The 18834-nt window shown below is 37.2% G+C and overlaps 1 protein-coding gene across 1 annotated transcript in view; it reads right to left on the bottom strand.

Annotated features, from left to right (window-relative positions):
- Nucleotides 1-18834, bottom strand: part of LOC106529447 (uncharacterized) — an 81560-nt gene that overhangs the window by 40174 nt on the left and 22552 nt on the right. Inside the window, exon 2 of the mRNA XM_014024875.1 lies at nucleotides 12948-14447. Coding sequence (XP_013880329.1) covers nucleotides 12948-14447 — 1500 coding nt within the window. The remainder of the gene's footprint in view (nucleotides 1-12947; nucleotides 14448-18834) is intronic.

Genomic DNA, 18834 nt, shown 5'->3' with positions numbered 1-18834 from the left:
GAACAGGACCAAGCTAAACATTGAACAGGCTTTTATGAGATCAGGAGCTGCAGTGGTGCTGTGGAGCTCTTCATGGAGACTGTGACTCTGCTGAAGATTCTCATCACATCTCCTCTGACCACAGCTGAATCTGAGAGGAGCTGAACACTGAAGACAATCCAGACTTTCCTCAGGTACAACATCACATCACTGCACTGACCATGCTATATAAGAATCTGGTTAAAACATCCCTGAATTTAACCAGAGTCATGAAGAAATTTGCTTCTCAGTAACAGAAGAGCAAAATTTATGTACTAAAAATAAAACACTACATGACATTGTAATGCTGTTTTATTATTGTCATTTGTTTAATAAATACACTGGCGTGATACAACTTAGTTCATGTTTGATTGCTTTTTGGGATACGTCTATTTTGGAGTTGTAGCCCCACCTGGAGAAAAATCCACCAGCTGCCACTGATTATTATTATTATTATTATCATCATCATCATCATTGAAATTATGAATATTACAATAGTAGTAGTGGTAGTAGTAGTAGTAGTATTAACAATGGTTCAAATTGTAATTACAAATGTGTACTGCAGTAGATTAAATCATTAGCATTGGGAGTTTCAAAATTTGTATAAAGAAATGGTGTGTCTGAAGCAGGAAAAAAGTAGGTAAAAAGCAGGACAATGTCGGTACAAAGAGATCTGTGCAAATTGATTTTATCTGTACCCAAACAATTAGAATATGAAGATGCAAAAAGTATGATTTGTTGGAGGCACAAACTGACCTTGAGCCAATTGATATTTTCAATCAAATTTACTTCACTCAAAATGACAAAAAATGGAGTCCAAAGTTGATGTACATCAGCTCTAGTTTGTTTTTTGTTTTTGAACAGATATGGCAACTTTTCTGCCAATTTGTTCTACAATATTTTTATTTCCAATGAAGTCTTTATTCTTGTACACATACAATTATGACATCTTAAACATTATTCATGAATTTAAACATGATTCATTAACATGTTCCAACAGATCTTAAACAGTGTCATCTTTGCCACACATCCACATCCAGTAGACAAACCACTTACCATGTCAGCAGTGCCAGCCTGACACCAGATCTGGCCCACACCTGTCTGCTATGTGGGTTAATAAGGCAAAGATTACCTAGCTCTGCATCCAAACTGCCTGAGGCTGTTTATGAATCTGTTTTAACATTTACAATTCTTAACTTTCAGTCTGATAAGACTTCAGACAGACTGGCAAATTATATGAATGTATGATGGCAGCTGGGTTAGCCTTTTACTATTTCAAGTTTTTGGGTTTGTGATGCTGCCAGTCTGGTCCCCTAGTTGACCAGAATTCCTATAGCTCCCCCTGGAGCTATAAAGAGCTTTATACAACTGTCTCAAGAACGCAGTAATATTTGCATATACACCTGTAAATATACAGTAGTAGTAGAGTAGTAGATTGGTCACTGTTTAAATATTTTCTTAGGAACCGATCTGAAAAAGTACACATACATACATAAATAAATAAATAAATAAATAAATAAAATTGGATTATATCCTGTACTTGATGTGTGCTGAGTAGGAGCAGAGAAAGCTGTATTTTCATTGACTGAGTAAAATAATTTCATTAGTTCAAACCTTTTATTTCATGTATTTTTTTTATCCCCTTAACAGTCTTTGTTCCACCGGTGGGCAAAAAACGATTTGGTTTATGCCTTTAAACATTTCCTGACGATTCCAGATGCTACCTGGGGCATTTTTTTGAAAACCAAGTTTTTAGGTGACTTCCTCTGTTTTTTACCGGAGCTTGATACCCTTACAAATAATTAAAAAAAAATGTCAAGAGGCCTTAAAGGAATTGTAGGGCCAACTTTTAGTCTGTAAAATTAATTTAAAATGTTCAAAAACAGAGTGAAATTACTATTAGCACTTTTTATTATTGTTATTAAATAAAATTATATTACTAAATTGCAAAAAAAACCACACAGACACTGTAGTTAGATCTATATCTAATTGGACACTGGCACAAAGTGTGTCTTTTTACCTGTTTATGAAACATATTCAACTTATAGTTATAAAATGGACATAAAGTCAAGACTTTCAGCATTCATTTGAGGATATTTACATTAAAACTGGATGAAGGGAGATGTTCAGCTTTAAACAAGAATTTCATTTAAAACATTGTACTGATGCAAAATATGCTAAATACACATTTCTTTCCTTCATTTGAGTTTTAAAAACAATATTCTTAGATATTGAGAAAGAGACTTTGATCAGTCAAATGTAACAAATTTGTTTTGACTTGTCTCTACCTTGTAAAAGAATAAAAGAACTAAAATGCAACCTTATTTCACTAATGTGTCAGCGCTTCGTCCAAGATGAACAAACCCAGGACATGTTCTCCCACATAGACAACATCGTAAAGCTGCACATTAACTGCAAAGTACTTCACATGATAAGTAAACTAATGTCAAAGACTGAAGCTCTAAAGATGTCCCCTTTTAAAAGCTGAGATTCACATTTTCCAGCTGTTCCTGTGGAGCCAGCGGGTATACACACTTTGAATCTTGGTTAAAAAAACACTCATTAAAATACACACTAATTCCACTGACACAAGAGTCATTTAAAAATGAGTCAGACTCCAAAGCAAAGTGAGTTGGGTCTAGTTGTTTTTTTTTAGTTCCAGTCCACTTAAAGGAGGAGAGGCAAAACAGAGCTAAGCAACAATCTTCTCCAGAAACACAAGGCTCTATCATAAACAGTTCTGTAAAACACAGGCCAGTTCAATCAGAAATCTAACAATCAGCCACAACCTGCACAGAAGTGAGTTTTTTAAAAAACGAATCGAGCTTTGAGGAACCAAAAGAGGTGTGGAGCAGAGCTCAGCTGAGCTAAATACAAAATTGTTAAGCATCATGATCAATTTGCCCTTGATAAAAAGTGTATTGGTTGTTTAATCCAACAAACCTGAATCACAGGACAGATGCTAATAAAACGTGCAGAAAACAATCATTAGTGACATAAAAAGCTAATTAATGTTTGGAGTCGAACCAATTCAAGATGGCTGCCACCAATTCAAGATTGCTTTGCCACGCAAAGCAAGCTTAGCAAACACAAAAATGGCTCAAACTCAACCAGTTTCACAAAACATTTGTTAAACATTAGCATGGTAGTAGCTGAGACTGATAACCTATACAGTATCTTTATGTTCTGAGTTAGAGTTAGGCTATTTTCACCAATCCTGGCTTTTGTTAGGATCTTTTTTATTGCAGAGGAGTTCTTGCTTGTCATCATCCTTGTTTCTTCTGTTTTCTCTGTGCATTCTGTGAGTGTGTTTTGGACACAACAAAGCTAATCTTTTCTGGTGCAGGAAACACATTTGAGAACCTTGAACCAAGCAACTGGGCAGGAAACAGGTTTCTAATCTGAGCAAAAGGGAAGGAAAAACTAACATGAAAAAGAAACAGGAGGGAGGTTCCCTTCTGAAAAGTTCAAGCTGGGTGTTTTTGTATGCATTGAAGTAATAAACTCTCCTGACCTACATTTACCTCTTATGATAAAAGGAAGATTAAAAAACATGTTTAGTGCTCTCAAAATTCATTCAGACAGATTATTCAGTGCTGCTTTTAGTGGACAAACACGTAAAAAAATACAGCAAAGAAGTTGCTAACCAAAAGTTCCTATCACACTTCTGTTTGTATGCAACAGGCTTGCTACAATTTAAGACTTTTAAAGACTTTTTAATGCCAACTGAAATGACATTTAAGACCAACTTCACAAAAAACACAAATGTAAAAGAAAATACCATGAACAATTTGACCCAAATGTTTATTTTAACAAAAACAACTGTAGCTGCAAGAGGCATTCTGTTTTGAACTTGTGAAATGACTTTTTCACTTTGGACCTATTTGTTTAAATCTGAGATCAGTGTCAAAGGTCGTTTTTATAATTAATGTGCCTTATTTAAAAAAATGGCCATTTGAGAAATTGTTTTGTTTGATATATTTTAAGAAATGTTTGCTTGCTAAAAGTTTATTATGACCCCCACACGCGAAGCGTAAGCGGGAGTCATATTGTTTTCGTATTGTTTCTTTTTTTCTTTTCCCAGTTATTTTTGGTCAACCGTAGCATAACAACAGCTGCACCAATCAACATGAAATTTGGCAGGGCTGTAGATGAGTCTGACCTACACTGCGCCAGCCAACGATTTTACAATACACCCCATATTTGAGGAGGGGGCTCCTTTCAAAGTGGGGGGTGTCAGATATGCAAAATCGCTTATAACTCAGAAACTGTTCAACATAGGAGCTTCAGATTTCTTTTGTTCTTTAGCTCTGATGAAGCTCTATCCATCAGGCCCACCAATCAGTGCCCCCTACCCCCTGGACCCCCAATTTATCTGAAAAAGTGGTATCTGGACATACAAAAATGGTTATGGCTCAAAAACTATTAAACATAGGAGTTTCAGATTTCCTTGGTTGTTTAGCTCTGATGAAGGGCTATCCATCAGGTCCACCCCCCCAAAAAAAGACCCCCACCCAAACCACTGCAATTTTGTGATGCACCTGGTAGCATGACATTTATTAGGAATAAAGACTTCTGAGTTCTGGTGCATTTGTGCGTGCGGGGCTCATTATGTTACCGCTATGCGGTATCTAGTTTCATTTGGTTTTGGTCTTGTTTATTTATATTGTGATCTTACCAATGTTTGACTAGTCTTATCTCCTGGCATGTTATCGGTTATTATCGGTTGTTGGCCATTAGAAGGAGAAAATTATCGGTTATCGGTTCTTAAAAAAAGTTATCGTGCATCCCTAAATGCTAGTATTTCTACAAGAATTTTCCACAGGTGCAACCCTACACACATGAAGGTAATGTATGTGTGACTTCAGTATGTGTTCTTATTTTCGGGGTTCATGCAGGTTTCACTAAGTTAAATTTAAGACCTTTTAAAGACCTTTTATGACCATTAGGAATGACATTTAAGACCAAACCGACGCATTAACAAAAACATTCAAATGGTACCAGAAATTTTAACAAAAACCTTTTAATGCTATCAATTTAGGTATTTAAAATAATATTTAATTTTAATAGAAGAACACCAAATTATTTTAATGAAACTGTCATATCTATGCGACCTTCATATCGACTGCTGTACGCTTCCAACTTAGTGTAAAAATCACTGCCACCAAACCAAGTCTCATTGGAAACTCACTTTCCCATATTTAAACCACAAGCAGTGGACATGACTGAACTTCTTTGTTTTTTGGGCAGGTGAACAAGCCACCATATGCGGGGGGCGGGGAGCAAAGAGGTTGAAAACATGGAAGTAAACTGTGTAATTTTTGCCTGCAGTTATCACGGGATTTGTAGTTTACCATGTAAAAAGAATGGTAGCAAACTTCATGAAGACAGATTGAATCAACCTCTGATAACAGCACTTTATTCTTGTTCATTTATGCAGCAAACGCTTCTCTGGAATGATCCAAAGTTAAAAAATAAATAAATAAGTAAGACTTGACAAAATTTAATTTAAGACCTTGGATGAAAATCTGGGCATTTTAAAGACTTTTTTAGGCTTAAAATTTTGATTTTCAAATTTTAGACTTTTTCAGACCCTGCATGAACCCTGTATTTTACCAATTCACTGCAACCAACCAGACTCCAAAGATGATACAACATTGCACATCCCCACTCCCTACCCCTGTGTCATGCCCTGACCTAATCTGGACTTTTGTATCTGAAGTTTAACATTGTATTCAGTGTGTGCTAAACAAAATGATGCATACACTGTATGATGTATATCGCACTAATGCATCATCATTAGCATACAAAAACATCATATTGCTTTTGTTAAAAGCAAACCCTATAAAATTCTTTGTCAAGTTCATTGTCTCATCCCTGTAAAGCCAGAAACTTAGGGAAAACGATAAATTGAATTGAACCTAAAGTAGAAATAGATTTCCAGTGACTAATATCTCAGAGTTTCAATAAAATCAGTGATTCATGAGATAATTTACTAGGTAGACATACAAATACACAGGCAAAAACATTATTGCCCTGTTTTTTATTAATATCCACAACAGTAGTATGCTTTATATTTTGTAGTAAGATTATGTCTTAAACTGTCACTTTCTTTTTTACACAACCTACAGAAAAGTAAGCCCAACAAAGAGCTTTAACAGCTACCTTTAACGTGACTTTTTACATGCCCTAGGAGCATAGGAAGGGATATGATGAAAGAGAGAGAGGGTTAACTTAACAAAAGTTCAGCACAGGATAAAACAAGATGATTTCCATATAAACAATCATTAGAGCATATTAACCTGTAATTTACAGCTGAACACAACAGCAATATTGTGCTCTGAGGAAAGCTGTACCAGAACTCAGTCTGATGCTATAATCAGAAAGAATTATGGATGTGATTTAACAACAAAGGGCAATATCTCATCCACAAATATCTAAATAATTGAGTAAATTGGGGTTTTGCACTTTTGGGATCCTTCAGTAGAATCCTAAAACATACCAAGATGTTCTTAGACATTGATTAATTGACTATTTGTCATTATGGGCTGCATATAGTATTTATGTGCTAGCAGTAATTATTATATATTATATGTGAATTTCTTTATCAACTAAAAACACTCTTGGCTCCTACTTTGTGTAGGTAGACTTTCACTTCAAGCTCAGGTCCTCTACCTTGTAGCTTGCACCTGCTGTCAGTGGAACCACCATAGCCTTGACTTTCCATAACTATTGCATTTCTTTTTCATTCATTCCATTTTACCATTCATCTATCCGTTTATGCATTTTCTTTTACCACGCAGAATAAAAGGGGAGCTGGTGCCTATTTTCAGCAGCCATTCCAAAGTGGGGCACATGTTGGGGCAGGTCACAAGTCCATCACACAACAGGAGACAGACAAGCATTCACACTCACATCTAGTCACAGTTTAGACTTACCAGTTAACCTAACGTAGCTCTTTGGTTGGAGGGAGGAAACCAAAGTACCTAGAGAAAGCCCACATATGCAAGGAGAAAACATGCAAACTGCACCCAGAAAGGTCACAGGCCAAGATTTGATACAGCAACCTTCTTGCTGAGAGGCAACATCTCTACCAACTGTGCCATCATCACAGGATTCTCTTAAAGATCAGAGGGAGCTGAAGTCTGATGCACTAAACAGGCTATTTCATAAACAATCCTACTTATGAGACACAGCAGCCTAAAAATGTATTTTCTCCCTTACTTTGAATAATAACAAATTAAAGTGAACTATTTTATTAAAAATCCAATTTACAGTTCTCTGTTGGACTTAATGCCAAATCTGTCTTTTAACTCAAGAAAGGATTTATTAAAAGTTATGCGTGACCTGCTAACATTTGTGAAATCAGATACACAAAATGCAACTTTTAACCCTAGCTGTGTATTTTTGAAGTCATTTCAGCAGAGCTATATTTAATACATTTGAGTAATGTTGTGGTGTTCTTAGACATTTTTGTCTGAGGAACTCGACTAATTCCATGATGGGTTTGAAGGACTCAGGGGGGGAAATCCCCACAGGTGTCTTTAAACAGATGGTTCCGTTTGTTAAAACTTGGTGTTTTGAGTCTGCGCTCAACAAGATTCCTATGTAAATATCCTGAAGTCTCATTAGATCAGATCAAAGTGAAACTAGAACAGTGGAGACTATGTAATCTCTCTAACACACATGCTACAGATTCACTAATAAATCTGCCTCTAATTAATATATATGTATAGTGAAATTTATGAAAAACAGAAGCATAAGATACAATGCTTTGAAAAAATCTTCAAACTCCTTGAACTTTTTCACATTTTGTCATATTAAAACCAGAAATTTTAAAGTACTTTTGCTGGCATTTACAGTTAGGTCCATATATATTTGGACAGAGACAACATTTTTCTAATTTTGGTTCCAGACATTACCACAATGAATTTTAAACAAAACACTTCAGATGCAGTTCAAGTTCAGACTTTCAGCTTTAATTCAGCTTTAATTCAGTGGGTTGAACAAAATGATTACATAAAAATATGAGGAACTAAAGCATCTTTTAAACACAATCCCTTCATTTCAGAGGCTCAAAAGTAATTGGACAGATTAAATAATTGTAAATAAAATGTTAATTTCTAGTACTTGGTTGAAAAGCCTTTGTTGGCAATGACTGGCTGAAGTCTTGAACTCATGGACGTCACCAGACGCTGTGTTTCCTCCTTTTTAATGCTCTGCCAGGTCTTCACTGCAGCGGTTTTCAGTTTCTGTTTGTTTGTGGGCCTTTCTGTCTGAAGTTTAGTCTTTAACAAGTGAAATGCTCAGCTGGGTTGAGATCAGGTGACTGACTTGGCCATTCAAGATTATTCAGTTTCTTTGCTTTAATAAACTCCTGGGTTGCTTTGGCTTTATGTTTTTGGGTCATTGTCCATCTGTAGTATGAAACGACGACCAATCAGTTTGGCTGCATTTGTCTGGATCTGAGCACACAGTTTGGCTCTGAATGCTTCAGAATTCATTGGGCTGCTTCTGTCCTGTGTCACATCATCAATAAACACTGTTGTGAGTAGGGATGGGTACCTTTGACGTTTGAATCGATTCGGTATCAATATCCGGTACCTGGGAATCAGTACCGGTACCAATTTTCGGTACTTTATGTGTTGTATTTTCAATAATAAACTTTTTTTTAATTTAACATATTTCTCAATATATAAACTGAACAAATATCAAGACAACATCCAACTCTTTGTATTGTAACATCGGTTGTGTAACTTATTTCTTTAAAGTGCAAACTCTTAAACAACAAGACTGTTTTGTCTTATTGCACAAAGTAAAATCCAGCTCCACGTGTTTCTATTGATGTCATTTCCCCGTTAGAAAAATTGTGTGATGGAGGTCCATGGAAGGCAAATAAGTTTAAATCAAATAAGCAAAAGAGGATGGAATTAAAAATAAATAAAAGGTATTCAAGCTACGTTTTGAGCACCCAAAACACTCCAACACTTCAAGTTGGCTGCTTGTGCTCTTTCAGCTCAGATGTGTTCGGACTGTCAGGAAGCACCTCTGTTGTTTTCCTCTGTCGGTCTCTGTTTAATGGTGGATGAAATAAAAAAAGTAACTGTACTTTATTTACTTTGAGCAAGCAAACGTCATGTTCACAAGATAATTAATCCACCAGATAATTCAGAAGCGGTCTGTTCGGCGAGTCTTACTCCAGGAGCGTGCGAGGCTTTCATGCTACGTTCAGACTGAACTGTTTACTGAACAAGCAGCTGCTGACGTCATAACGCTCTTGCGCGATGCTGCATTCAGGACAAGCATGTAAAACTCACCACTCTTATGCCAAACCAATCGCAATGATGCGTTTAGGTACCGAAACATCGTACCGTTTGATGTTACGTGAATTGGTTCTCGGTAGCACCGACAGAATTCGGTCTGTACATAAAAAAGTATCAAATTCGGTACCCATCCCTACTACTGACCCAGTGTCACTGGCAGCCATGCATGCCCAAGCCATCACATTGCTCTGCTGTGTTTTACAGATGATGTGGTGCTTTGGATCATGAGCTGTACCACGCCTTCACCATACTTTTCTCTTTCCATCATTCTGGTAGAGGTTGATCTTGGTTCATCTGTCCAAAGAATGTTCTTCCAGAACTCTGCTGGCTTTTTTAGATGTTTTTTAGCAAAGTCCAGTCTAGCCTTTTTATTCTTGATGCTTATGAGTGTCTTGCAGCGTGCAGTGAACCCTCTGTATTTACTTTCATGCAGTCTTCTCTTTATGGTAGATTTGGATATTGATACTTCTACCTCCTGGAGAGTGTTGTTCACTTGGTTGGCTGTTGTGAAGGCGTTTCTCTTCACCGTGGAGATTATTCTGCCATCATCGACCACTGTTGTCTTCTGTGGGTGCCCAGGTCTTTTTGAATTGATGAGTTCACCAGTGCTTTCTTTCTTTCTCAGGATGTACCAAACTGTAGATTTTGCCACTCCTAATATTGTAGCAATTTCTCAGATGGTTTTTTTCTGTTTTTGCAGATTAAGGATGGCTTGTTTCACCTGCATGGAGAGCTCCTTTGACCACATGTTTACTTCACAGCAAAACCTTCCAAATGCAAGCAGCACACCTCAAATCAACTCCAGGCCTTTTATCTGTTTCATTGAGAATGTCATAACGAAGGGATTGCCCACACTGTCCATGAAATAGCCTTGGAGTCAATTGTCCAATTACTTTTGTTCCCTTTAAAAACAGGGTGGCACACGTTAAGGAGCTGAAACTCCTAAACCCTTCTCCAATTTTAATGTGGATACCCTCAAATGAAAGCTGAATGTCTGGACTTTATGTCCATGTACATTATAGAACTATAACTTGAATATGTTTCAGTAAACAGGTAAAAAGACAAAATCTGTGTCAGTGTCCAAATATATATGGACCTAACTGTTTGTAATAGATCAACACAAAGTAGTGCAGGATTCTGAAGTGGAAAACATGATGAATGGTTTTCAAAGTGTTTTACGAATAATTTAAAACAAATATTTGAAATATGTGATATACATTTTTATTTAGCCCACAAGTCTATAGTGTCATGCTAACATAATGGATCTTCACCCTCTTTTCTCTTCCCTTTTCAGCTGCAACACTTTCACAGACTGGAGTAAAATTGTAGCATTACTGCTGTTTTTTGGTTGTTTATGTACATAACAGGTGTTGTTTTCTCTGACACCAAACCTTTTTCTATCAAGGTCACAAAGTGGAGGGTTTTGTAAATGGCCTGGCATCTGTGTGAAATCACATTCGGCCGGCTGCAGTCAGTAGTTTGTCTGCCTTTGTTTGAATAGATGAACAAAAGTAACAATGGTGGAGAGCAGAGTGAGTTTGTTTGTGTTATTCATACATTTTAACACGTAGGAGCAACTCAATTTCATTTTCAGTCCAAACAATTATTTCACCATTTTGAATGTGACGGTTTTCATTTGGGCAGAATGATAGCTTTGTAGTTCCTCACAGCAAATAAGTCCTGGATTTGAGCCACGGTTCAGACCAGTGGTCTTTCTTTGTGGAGTTTGCATGCTCTACTCATGCTTTTGTGGGTTTTCTCCTGGTACTCCAATTTCCTCTCACAGATCAAAAACATGCATGATAGGTTGCCTTCAGGCCTAGGCCTCCCTTGCAAAACAGATCTGTGAGCTCAATGCGATTTCTCTGGTTAAATAAAGCTAAATGAATAGCCTCATTCACAAAATGCGTCGTTCCGGGCCTAATGTGCGATCTGACCTCCTTAGAGCATTCAGAAAAAAAAATATACGTTTGCGGAAAGGCGAAACAGATCTTCCCGCCCCTGAGCCGCGAAGCTTGATAGTAACAGGCCCGCCTCTGCCCACTTCTGAACAGAGGTGGGTGTGTTTGCGGCTCCAGCTGATTTGAATAATGGGATGAATGATGACGTGCTCTCCCGCGTCCACTGTACCGCTGTATTTAAAGTTGTAAACAAAGCCAAACTGCACCTGACTTCTTACGTGTGCGCTGCTGGAGTGGCGAAGCCTTTTCTAAATTATCTGGTGAATTAATTATCTGCTGTGCGCAAAGTTTGTTTGCTCTTTAGTAAATAAAGCAAAGACATTTTAGCCATTTTATTTATTTTATCTTTATTTCACCCGTCTAACAATCTGGTCCCAGTCTGAAAAAAAAAGTCCAGCAGAGCATCTCTAAATTATCTGGTGAATTAATTATCTGCTCTGTGCGCAACATTTGCTTTTGCTCTTTAGTAAATAAAGCAAAGCCATTTTAACAATTTAATTTATTTTATCTTTATTTCACCCGTCAGGCACACAGTCTGGTCCCGGTCTGGAAAAAAAAAGTCCGACAGAGCACCTCTAAATTATCTGGTGAATTAATTATCTGCTCTGTGTGCATCGTCCTATTTATATAGCAAAAGCATTCGCAGAACCACCAGGGTAGCGGCTAGCGTCGCCATGTTTACTACTGTTTACATTCACATCAGCGGTCCCATGTGAAATACGTAAGCAATGCGTAATCGCAGTTGGGTTTTTTTCCATGCCTCCGAACTTCCCGCTATGTAAAACGATTTGTGAATGCTCCACTTGAGGGCAGGATGTGGCTGGCTTATTCTTTGTTTTATGAATGAACGGACTGGCATTTAGCCAGGCAGGCTTTGTGCCATGATTGTTGATATGTCTTGTAATAGGGGCTATTAAATGAATACATTCATGTTTGAGATTTATGGCAGTTATTTAGATACAAAAATCATAGCACCAGCTAGTGACCTGGCACTGAGATTACAGCAGATTTAGTGAGCTCGGCATTGCTGTAACAAGTATGTTTTCCTCAGCTGAAATAAAAATAAAAAACATTAACATTCCATAGTTTGTTTACATGTAAACAGGGCCTAAAAAATGTTGATTTATTTACAAATCTGGCAAGCTTAGCCAGAGCTCCGCCTTTCTCGCAAAGCTGTTAAAACCTCAGGATTCAGAACTTCAAAGACATTATAAAATGACTTGATCCTTATCTCTTTTGCTTAGGGTGAGAGACTGAACCAGTGTCTCCTGCTGGTGACTTTTGAATGCTGAAAGGACACACAACCACTGGATTTTACTTTTGGATTTTAAGTGTTCTTTTTATCGTGTTAAGTAATAAAAATTATATGTCTTGCATGTTTCTTTTCTTGGGCGTATTGTTCTGAAATTATCCAGCAAGGTCAGAATTTGCTTTAACATGACAAACTTCAAAAAACCACATCTTTAAACAAGATACACAACTTATGTACTAATTTTAACTCTTCTCTGCTGTTATGCTCTTTAGAAAGTAATGAGAATCTAACAAGCCGATAATAATCAATTTTTAAAGTCCATGGTATACCTTTTGCTAATCATCAGAAAACCTTGCAAGTCAGTGTTTTAAAGCAAATTAAAAACAATCTTACCTCCATACTTCTTTTTCCCCTGTTTCCAAGCAGTCGTGGAAGTTGTTTCAATGGGACACCCAAACTTAGATGACGACCCACCATTGCTTTGGATGACAGTTGGTGACTGGGCTACAGATGTCTGGGTGTCAGTTGTGGCAGGCCAAGAGAAAGAGGCAATCCTCTGTAAGATTAAGTCCACAGTATCGCTTGCATCATGTCTGCCATCTTCCACAGACTCAATAGGTCTGGAGCTGTAGTTGTTGGATGAGCTGGAAGGGCTGTGCAGATTAGGGACCACATAGACAATTTCAGATTCTGACAAAATATTCAGCTGGAAGTTGTCAGATGGGGAAAGTGGTACAGAGGAACTTATTTCTGGAACAGGGATGGAGCTGTGTGGAGGAACTGGAGAACATGGCGACAAAGGTAAAAAAGTGGTGTTAAAAGAGTGGCATGGTGTGTCAGAGGAGCTGTCTAGGCTGCTGAGTGAGGCTGAAGTGCTGGCTGTGGATGGAGCGCTGTGGATGTGCTGCAGGCCACCTAAGATGTGTGAAGAAACCTTTGTGGTGTCTGGACTTGTGGATGCTGCCTCAACCTTTTTGGGAGATGTTGAGATTACCAAACTGTCAAGATCCAAAGGAAACTTGTTGAGGCGTTGTATTTCTTTAGCTCTAGGCTTGAGAGTCTTTACATCTTGGGATCCTTGTTGGTGAACTTTCTTTATGCCGCCTTCCCCAAAGGAACTGACATTTTGAAGACTTTTCCAGTTGATGTTAGCATCAATGAATTTTATTCCAGGAGAAAACTTGTTTCCACCTCTTTGCAATCCCTCTCCTTCAATTGGAATCTGGTAGTCTAGATTTGACAAGGAGCCCTGGTTCACCTCTTGAGGTTCTTTAATATTCAATACCATCCCTTGCTCTGGGTTCATCTCAGACTTAAAACCACTTTCACGGGAGAACAACGTCTTAATGTTTGATACAACTTGTGGGTGCTGAAAGTGGGATCCCTGGTACTCCCTCTGATGTAGAGGGCTGTGATATGAGACCAACTTGTTAGTGGGAAAGAGATACCCACCCCCGCCAGAGTACTCCAGGCTGGATGTAGAGCTGTGTAGGCTGTCATTGTCACTGCCTGGTCCGGACAACTGGGAGCAAATTTTGGGGTTCAACTTGCACTGGAAAGAAGCAGCTCTTGTTACAGAGGAGCCATTGTTGTGGATGACTGGCCTATTCATTGTTCCTCGATTGAAGGATAAGCTGCTGCCAACAGCACGAGACTTAAATGCAGGGATAGGATTGGAAGTCACACCGATGTGGGGGTGAGCTTCAGACCTTATACTGTTGTTGTTAAAGGCAAAAGAAGGAGTCTGAATGACTCCACCCTGAGCCTCACACTCTTTACTGTGGCCAAGGATAAAATGACAGGAAGAGGGGGAAATGGGGTCAGAAACAGGGGAAGCTGAGGTGAAGGACGCCATGTCATCTATATCTTCATTGTCAAAGGATCTCTTCAGGGCTGCAAAAGGAAAAAAGGAAAATCCAGTTGATTACACAAAAGAAGGGGAAAAAACACTCAATTAATAATCCAGGGCAATAAATAGCTACTGTAATATAATAGTATAATTATCACCCACTGCAGAGCACAAAAGGACAATAATGTTTTAGTCCTTTTTTTTTACTAGCAGTAAGAAATATAATAAACCAGTGGACAAAACTCTTATCACACAATCAATGAATGTCCATCTAAAAATGGATTGTTTTTGTAGACAACCAGATTCAAGAAAGCCGTCACAGCTAAGAAACCTTTGCAAATTCAAAACTGTCTAAAATTCAGAGCGAGTGATAACTGATTGCATGCCAAGTACCATTTATTTGTAAAATAATAATATTAAGAATTAGCAAAATATTGTATCTCATGAAGCATTGAATAGATATTAATGAAACTTTTTAAAAAGTAGTCACTGGGTTGACATCTACTGCAGAATAACTTTAGACATAGCCCAATTCAAATGGCTTATTTTTATTAGAACACGTTTTATTTCTACCTGTTAAGTTGTTGAAAGCGTTGCGGAATGAAACCAACAATATAAAAAAAATCACAAATGAAGAGAGTTTCTGTCACACACATTTTTTAAAGAGTTGAGGCTGGCGCAGCACAGCATGGACAAAGACAGATTTTACAGAACACGCTGATTTAATAACGACATTCTGACAAGTCAGGCATGAAGGAAACTCTCTTCACTGGAAAGTTTTACACTGGGTCAAGCAGGACCAGCATGGTTCACGTAACTGACTCCAGGCCTGCACTTGTACTAAACTGTCCACAGATATTTGCTTCTGTCTGCACTTCAACATGTTATGGAAATTATCCATAACAATGTTATTGTACAGATTTATGCTGTAATGAAAGTACATTCACTAGCGAGCAGGGAAAGCAGCAGATATTAATATTTAGTATATATGCTAATCTGTAGGCATATATTTGTGATATTTCCTTTAAGTACCCACACATAAAATATTTCTTCATACATAAAGTATTCATCATATTTTGACAACACCCAATTATCATTAATTTTTCTGCCAATGCGCTATAGCTGCCTATTTTCTCACTAAACTACTAGCTACTTAATCCTTATCCTTTAGTCAATGTGAAGAATCAGATACATCTTGAAAAATTAGTCTTTAGGCATGTTCATAAATAAGGTCCTACTTTGCTTTGAGGGCAACACAGTGCATTACTGTTGCTTAAAATCATAACTTTACCRTTTGGAATCAACCTTATTTGCATGTCAGCAAAATATTCACTGGAAAATTTTTAATCGAACTCTTAGAAAGTAATCATTGACTGCACATCTTTAGAGTCAATTCAATTCAAGATGGCCACAGACAGCTAATCAACCTTGGTCGACACAAACATTACTATACTTCATTGAACTTTTCAGATTTTGAGCTAAAAYCTGGTGAGGCAGTAGCTCACATTCATTCACAACACTTCATGTGCCAACAGATCGTGTGAGATCACCATGTTAAAGGTTTGGCACAAGCTCTTTTAAACAACAATAAACCGTATAATAAGCCGTAATCTTGATGAACGAGGGTTCAATTATCCTTTTAAACCAAAWAGCATTTTTAGGCAGTGTTAATAGCAATGCTTAATGCCAGATGTGCCTACGTTTTTATAAATAAAAGTTAATCATAAAAAAAATTACAAATAAAGTTACCAAGTATTGGAACAAAAATGGTTTTGACGGTAGTCTTTTAGTTCAACTCATACTGAAAGATGACCAATACAGTATAACAAATGAAATGAAGTTTTCCACTTTGGGAAGTCAAAAAAAAGAAAACAACACAAAAAGCATACATTTAGAAGAGAGAACCTGAAATTCTCCCAATATCATTAAAGTTTGCTATAATAGGACATTCTTAGTTAACTAAAGTGATGGYGGACAAAAACAGGTGGATCCAATGAAAGCTTATGTCAACACTACTGAATTTACATCTGTCTTAAAAAGGTTAAAAGGCATCAGATGGCTTTGTTTTATTCCAGACCATAAACATTTATTTTGTGAAATCTAAATTCAAGAGTTCAGTTTAGAGTTGTTATCCAAATGTTCAAGTTAATGGATACAATGGATTGTAAGACTTTACTTTGCTTCAGAAAATATTTATTTTTGAGACAAATTACAAGTACTTTTGTAAACCTTTTTCAGGACAGAGTTTTATAAAGAAAAAAAAAAAACAAAGTAAATAATGTTTTGTTTATCTTCTCCTTCTGTACCACAAACACTCAACTGTCACTTCAAATCTGTGGTACGTACTGATCATTGTGTATACTGTATATACATAAAGTTCAGCTCTTGGCAAAAATATCTCATCAATCACTGAATGAATTCTAATGAAACTCTTAACAGTGATCAACAGATTATTTTTCTTTACAAAAAAGCATTTTAAGAAACAGCTCATCTTTATACAGATGGTGCTGAGGCTGCTGAATCCATCACTGTACATGATCAACGTGTGAGGTCAGTACAAATGTGTATCTAACGCCTCACAGCAGGGCTGCACAATAGATCACAATATTTATCTTCATCATAGTATTGGTGAGTGCAATATGAGCATCACAAAGGCCTGTTTGGTCTGCAATGAATCATAGGCCATATTTCAATTACCACACATTTATGTTCCACTGCTWATATTTGGTTATTCCAACAGACAAACATTTGGAGTTAGACATAAGTGATGAAAGAAGTGGGGAGTAAGATAAATGTTAGTGTCTCAGCGTCACAAGAGGGCATGGCAGCAACAAGGTACAAATTAACGAAAAAACACAAAGAAGAATCAGATTTGGCCTTAAGCACACACAAGCAGCAACAATAAGCACATAAACAATAAGAAACAAATAAAAGAAATTCATTAAAAATAATAGATACCAAAACACACATTTATTCACGTAGTTATAGCAATGTATTTTAACTTTTGTTTGTTGTGTTTTGAAATCTTTCTGAAATCTTTCACTTTATTTTACATTAAAAATAGTAACRTGCATTGTTGAGTTGATAAAAACAGGGACAATCTAAAATGGTGTCATGTAAAAGTGTACATGTTTGATATTAGCTATAGTGGTATTATTTAWCACTGTGTTATGTTTGAGAAAACTTTGTTTTACAGCCTCAAATACCACAAAAATACAGGCACTTGTTGGCTAACCTTTAGTGTAGCCTCAATGAAAATTTTTGCCTTTTTCTCCACATCGTCTGACAAAATATTAATAACTATTTGACAAAATGTCAGTAAAAAAAAAAAAACAACGACCAGATGATCCTTTTAAGATGATGGCTTGCAGCACATTTGAGAGACAAATATGCCATATTATTGTGCCTTGAGGCTTCATTTCTATTATTCAAAAGTAAAATGCCAATTAAATGCTTTAAGTGAGAATGTGCTGCATTTTTTTTCTAAAGAGGTGATTTTTGCGTTTAGCTCATATAGTTTATGTTACAGCTTTGAAAGTTATGCAAACAAAAATGATTAGTAGCAGTGAAGCTTTAAATCACACAGCTAGTTGAACAGCTATTGGCCCGCGGCTTCTGCAGGCTCCAGGCAGTCTGAGGATCTGTGTCGGAGGACTTGGCTGGACTACAAGCACAAACTTGCCCTCCTCACTAAAGATAAGGAGTCCTGCTATCAGTTAATTGCTGGTACCCTGTCAAACACTGGAAAAAGAATTACCTGTGACAGTGCTGTGCCTCGTCTTTGCTACGGTCTACCTGTGTGTGTGTTTGTGAACCCCAGTCGTCCTGTACTACACAATGATCTGATAAAATGAGATGCCTAAACTCTGCGTCTCGGTCTCTGCATACTCAAAGCTACATAAAGGGGGGCTAAATGAAATGAACAGTCAGCACTCCTGTTTACCACCTGATGCCAAAAGGCAAAGATCTATAACAGTATTTATAGCCTGTGTTAGTCTGTTAGCAAAATATCTTATGAGACTCAGAGAAAGTAATCATTAATAAATAAACATCTACAACTGATTAACTTTTGAAGAACCCAATTCAAGTTTAGTGCCACAGCCAACTGGTCTTAAAAACCAAAACTGTCTATAATTCAGTTGACATTACAGATGTTCAGGTATAATTTGGTGTGGTAGTAGCCGAGTCTTCAAAACACATTCTGGGCCCATATTTATCAAACTTTTAGAGTGGGATTTTAGACTTAAGTGTCAAAAAATTCTTAGATTTGCTCCTACTCTCAGACTTAAGTATAAATGCCCGTTAAAGTCCTTTGGTCCAATTGTTTGGTCCGGACCAAAAACGGACATTTTTTTTTTTTTGTTTGGTGCGGTTTGCATTCACATTGTGCTTTTTTGCAAACGAACTATAACTTGTAAACAAAGCCACGAG

This window comes from Austrofundulus limnaeus, unplaced genomic scaffold, assembly GCF_001266775.1.
Source record: "Austrofundulus limnaeus strain Quisiro unplaced genomic scaffold, Austrofundulus_limnaeus-1.0 Scaffold444, whole genome shotgun sequence".
Taxonomy (NCBI): Eukaryota; Metazoa; Chordata; class Actinopteri; order Cyprinodontiformes; family Rivulidae; genus Austrofundulus; species Austrofundulus limnaeus.
Note: the sequence above shows the minus strand (reverse complement) of the source record. Positions and strands in the feature narration are given on the sequence as shown.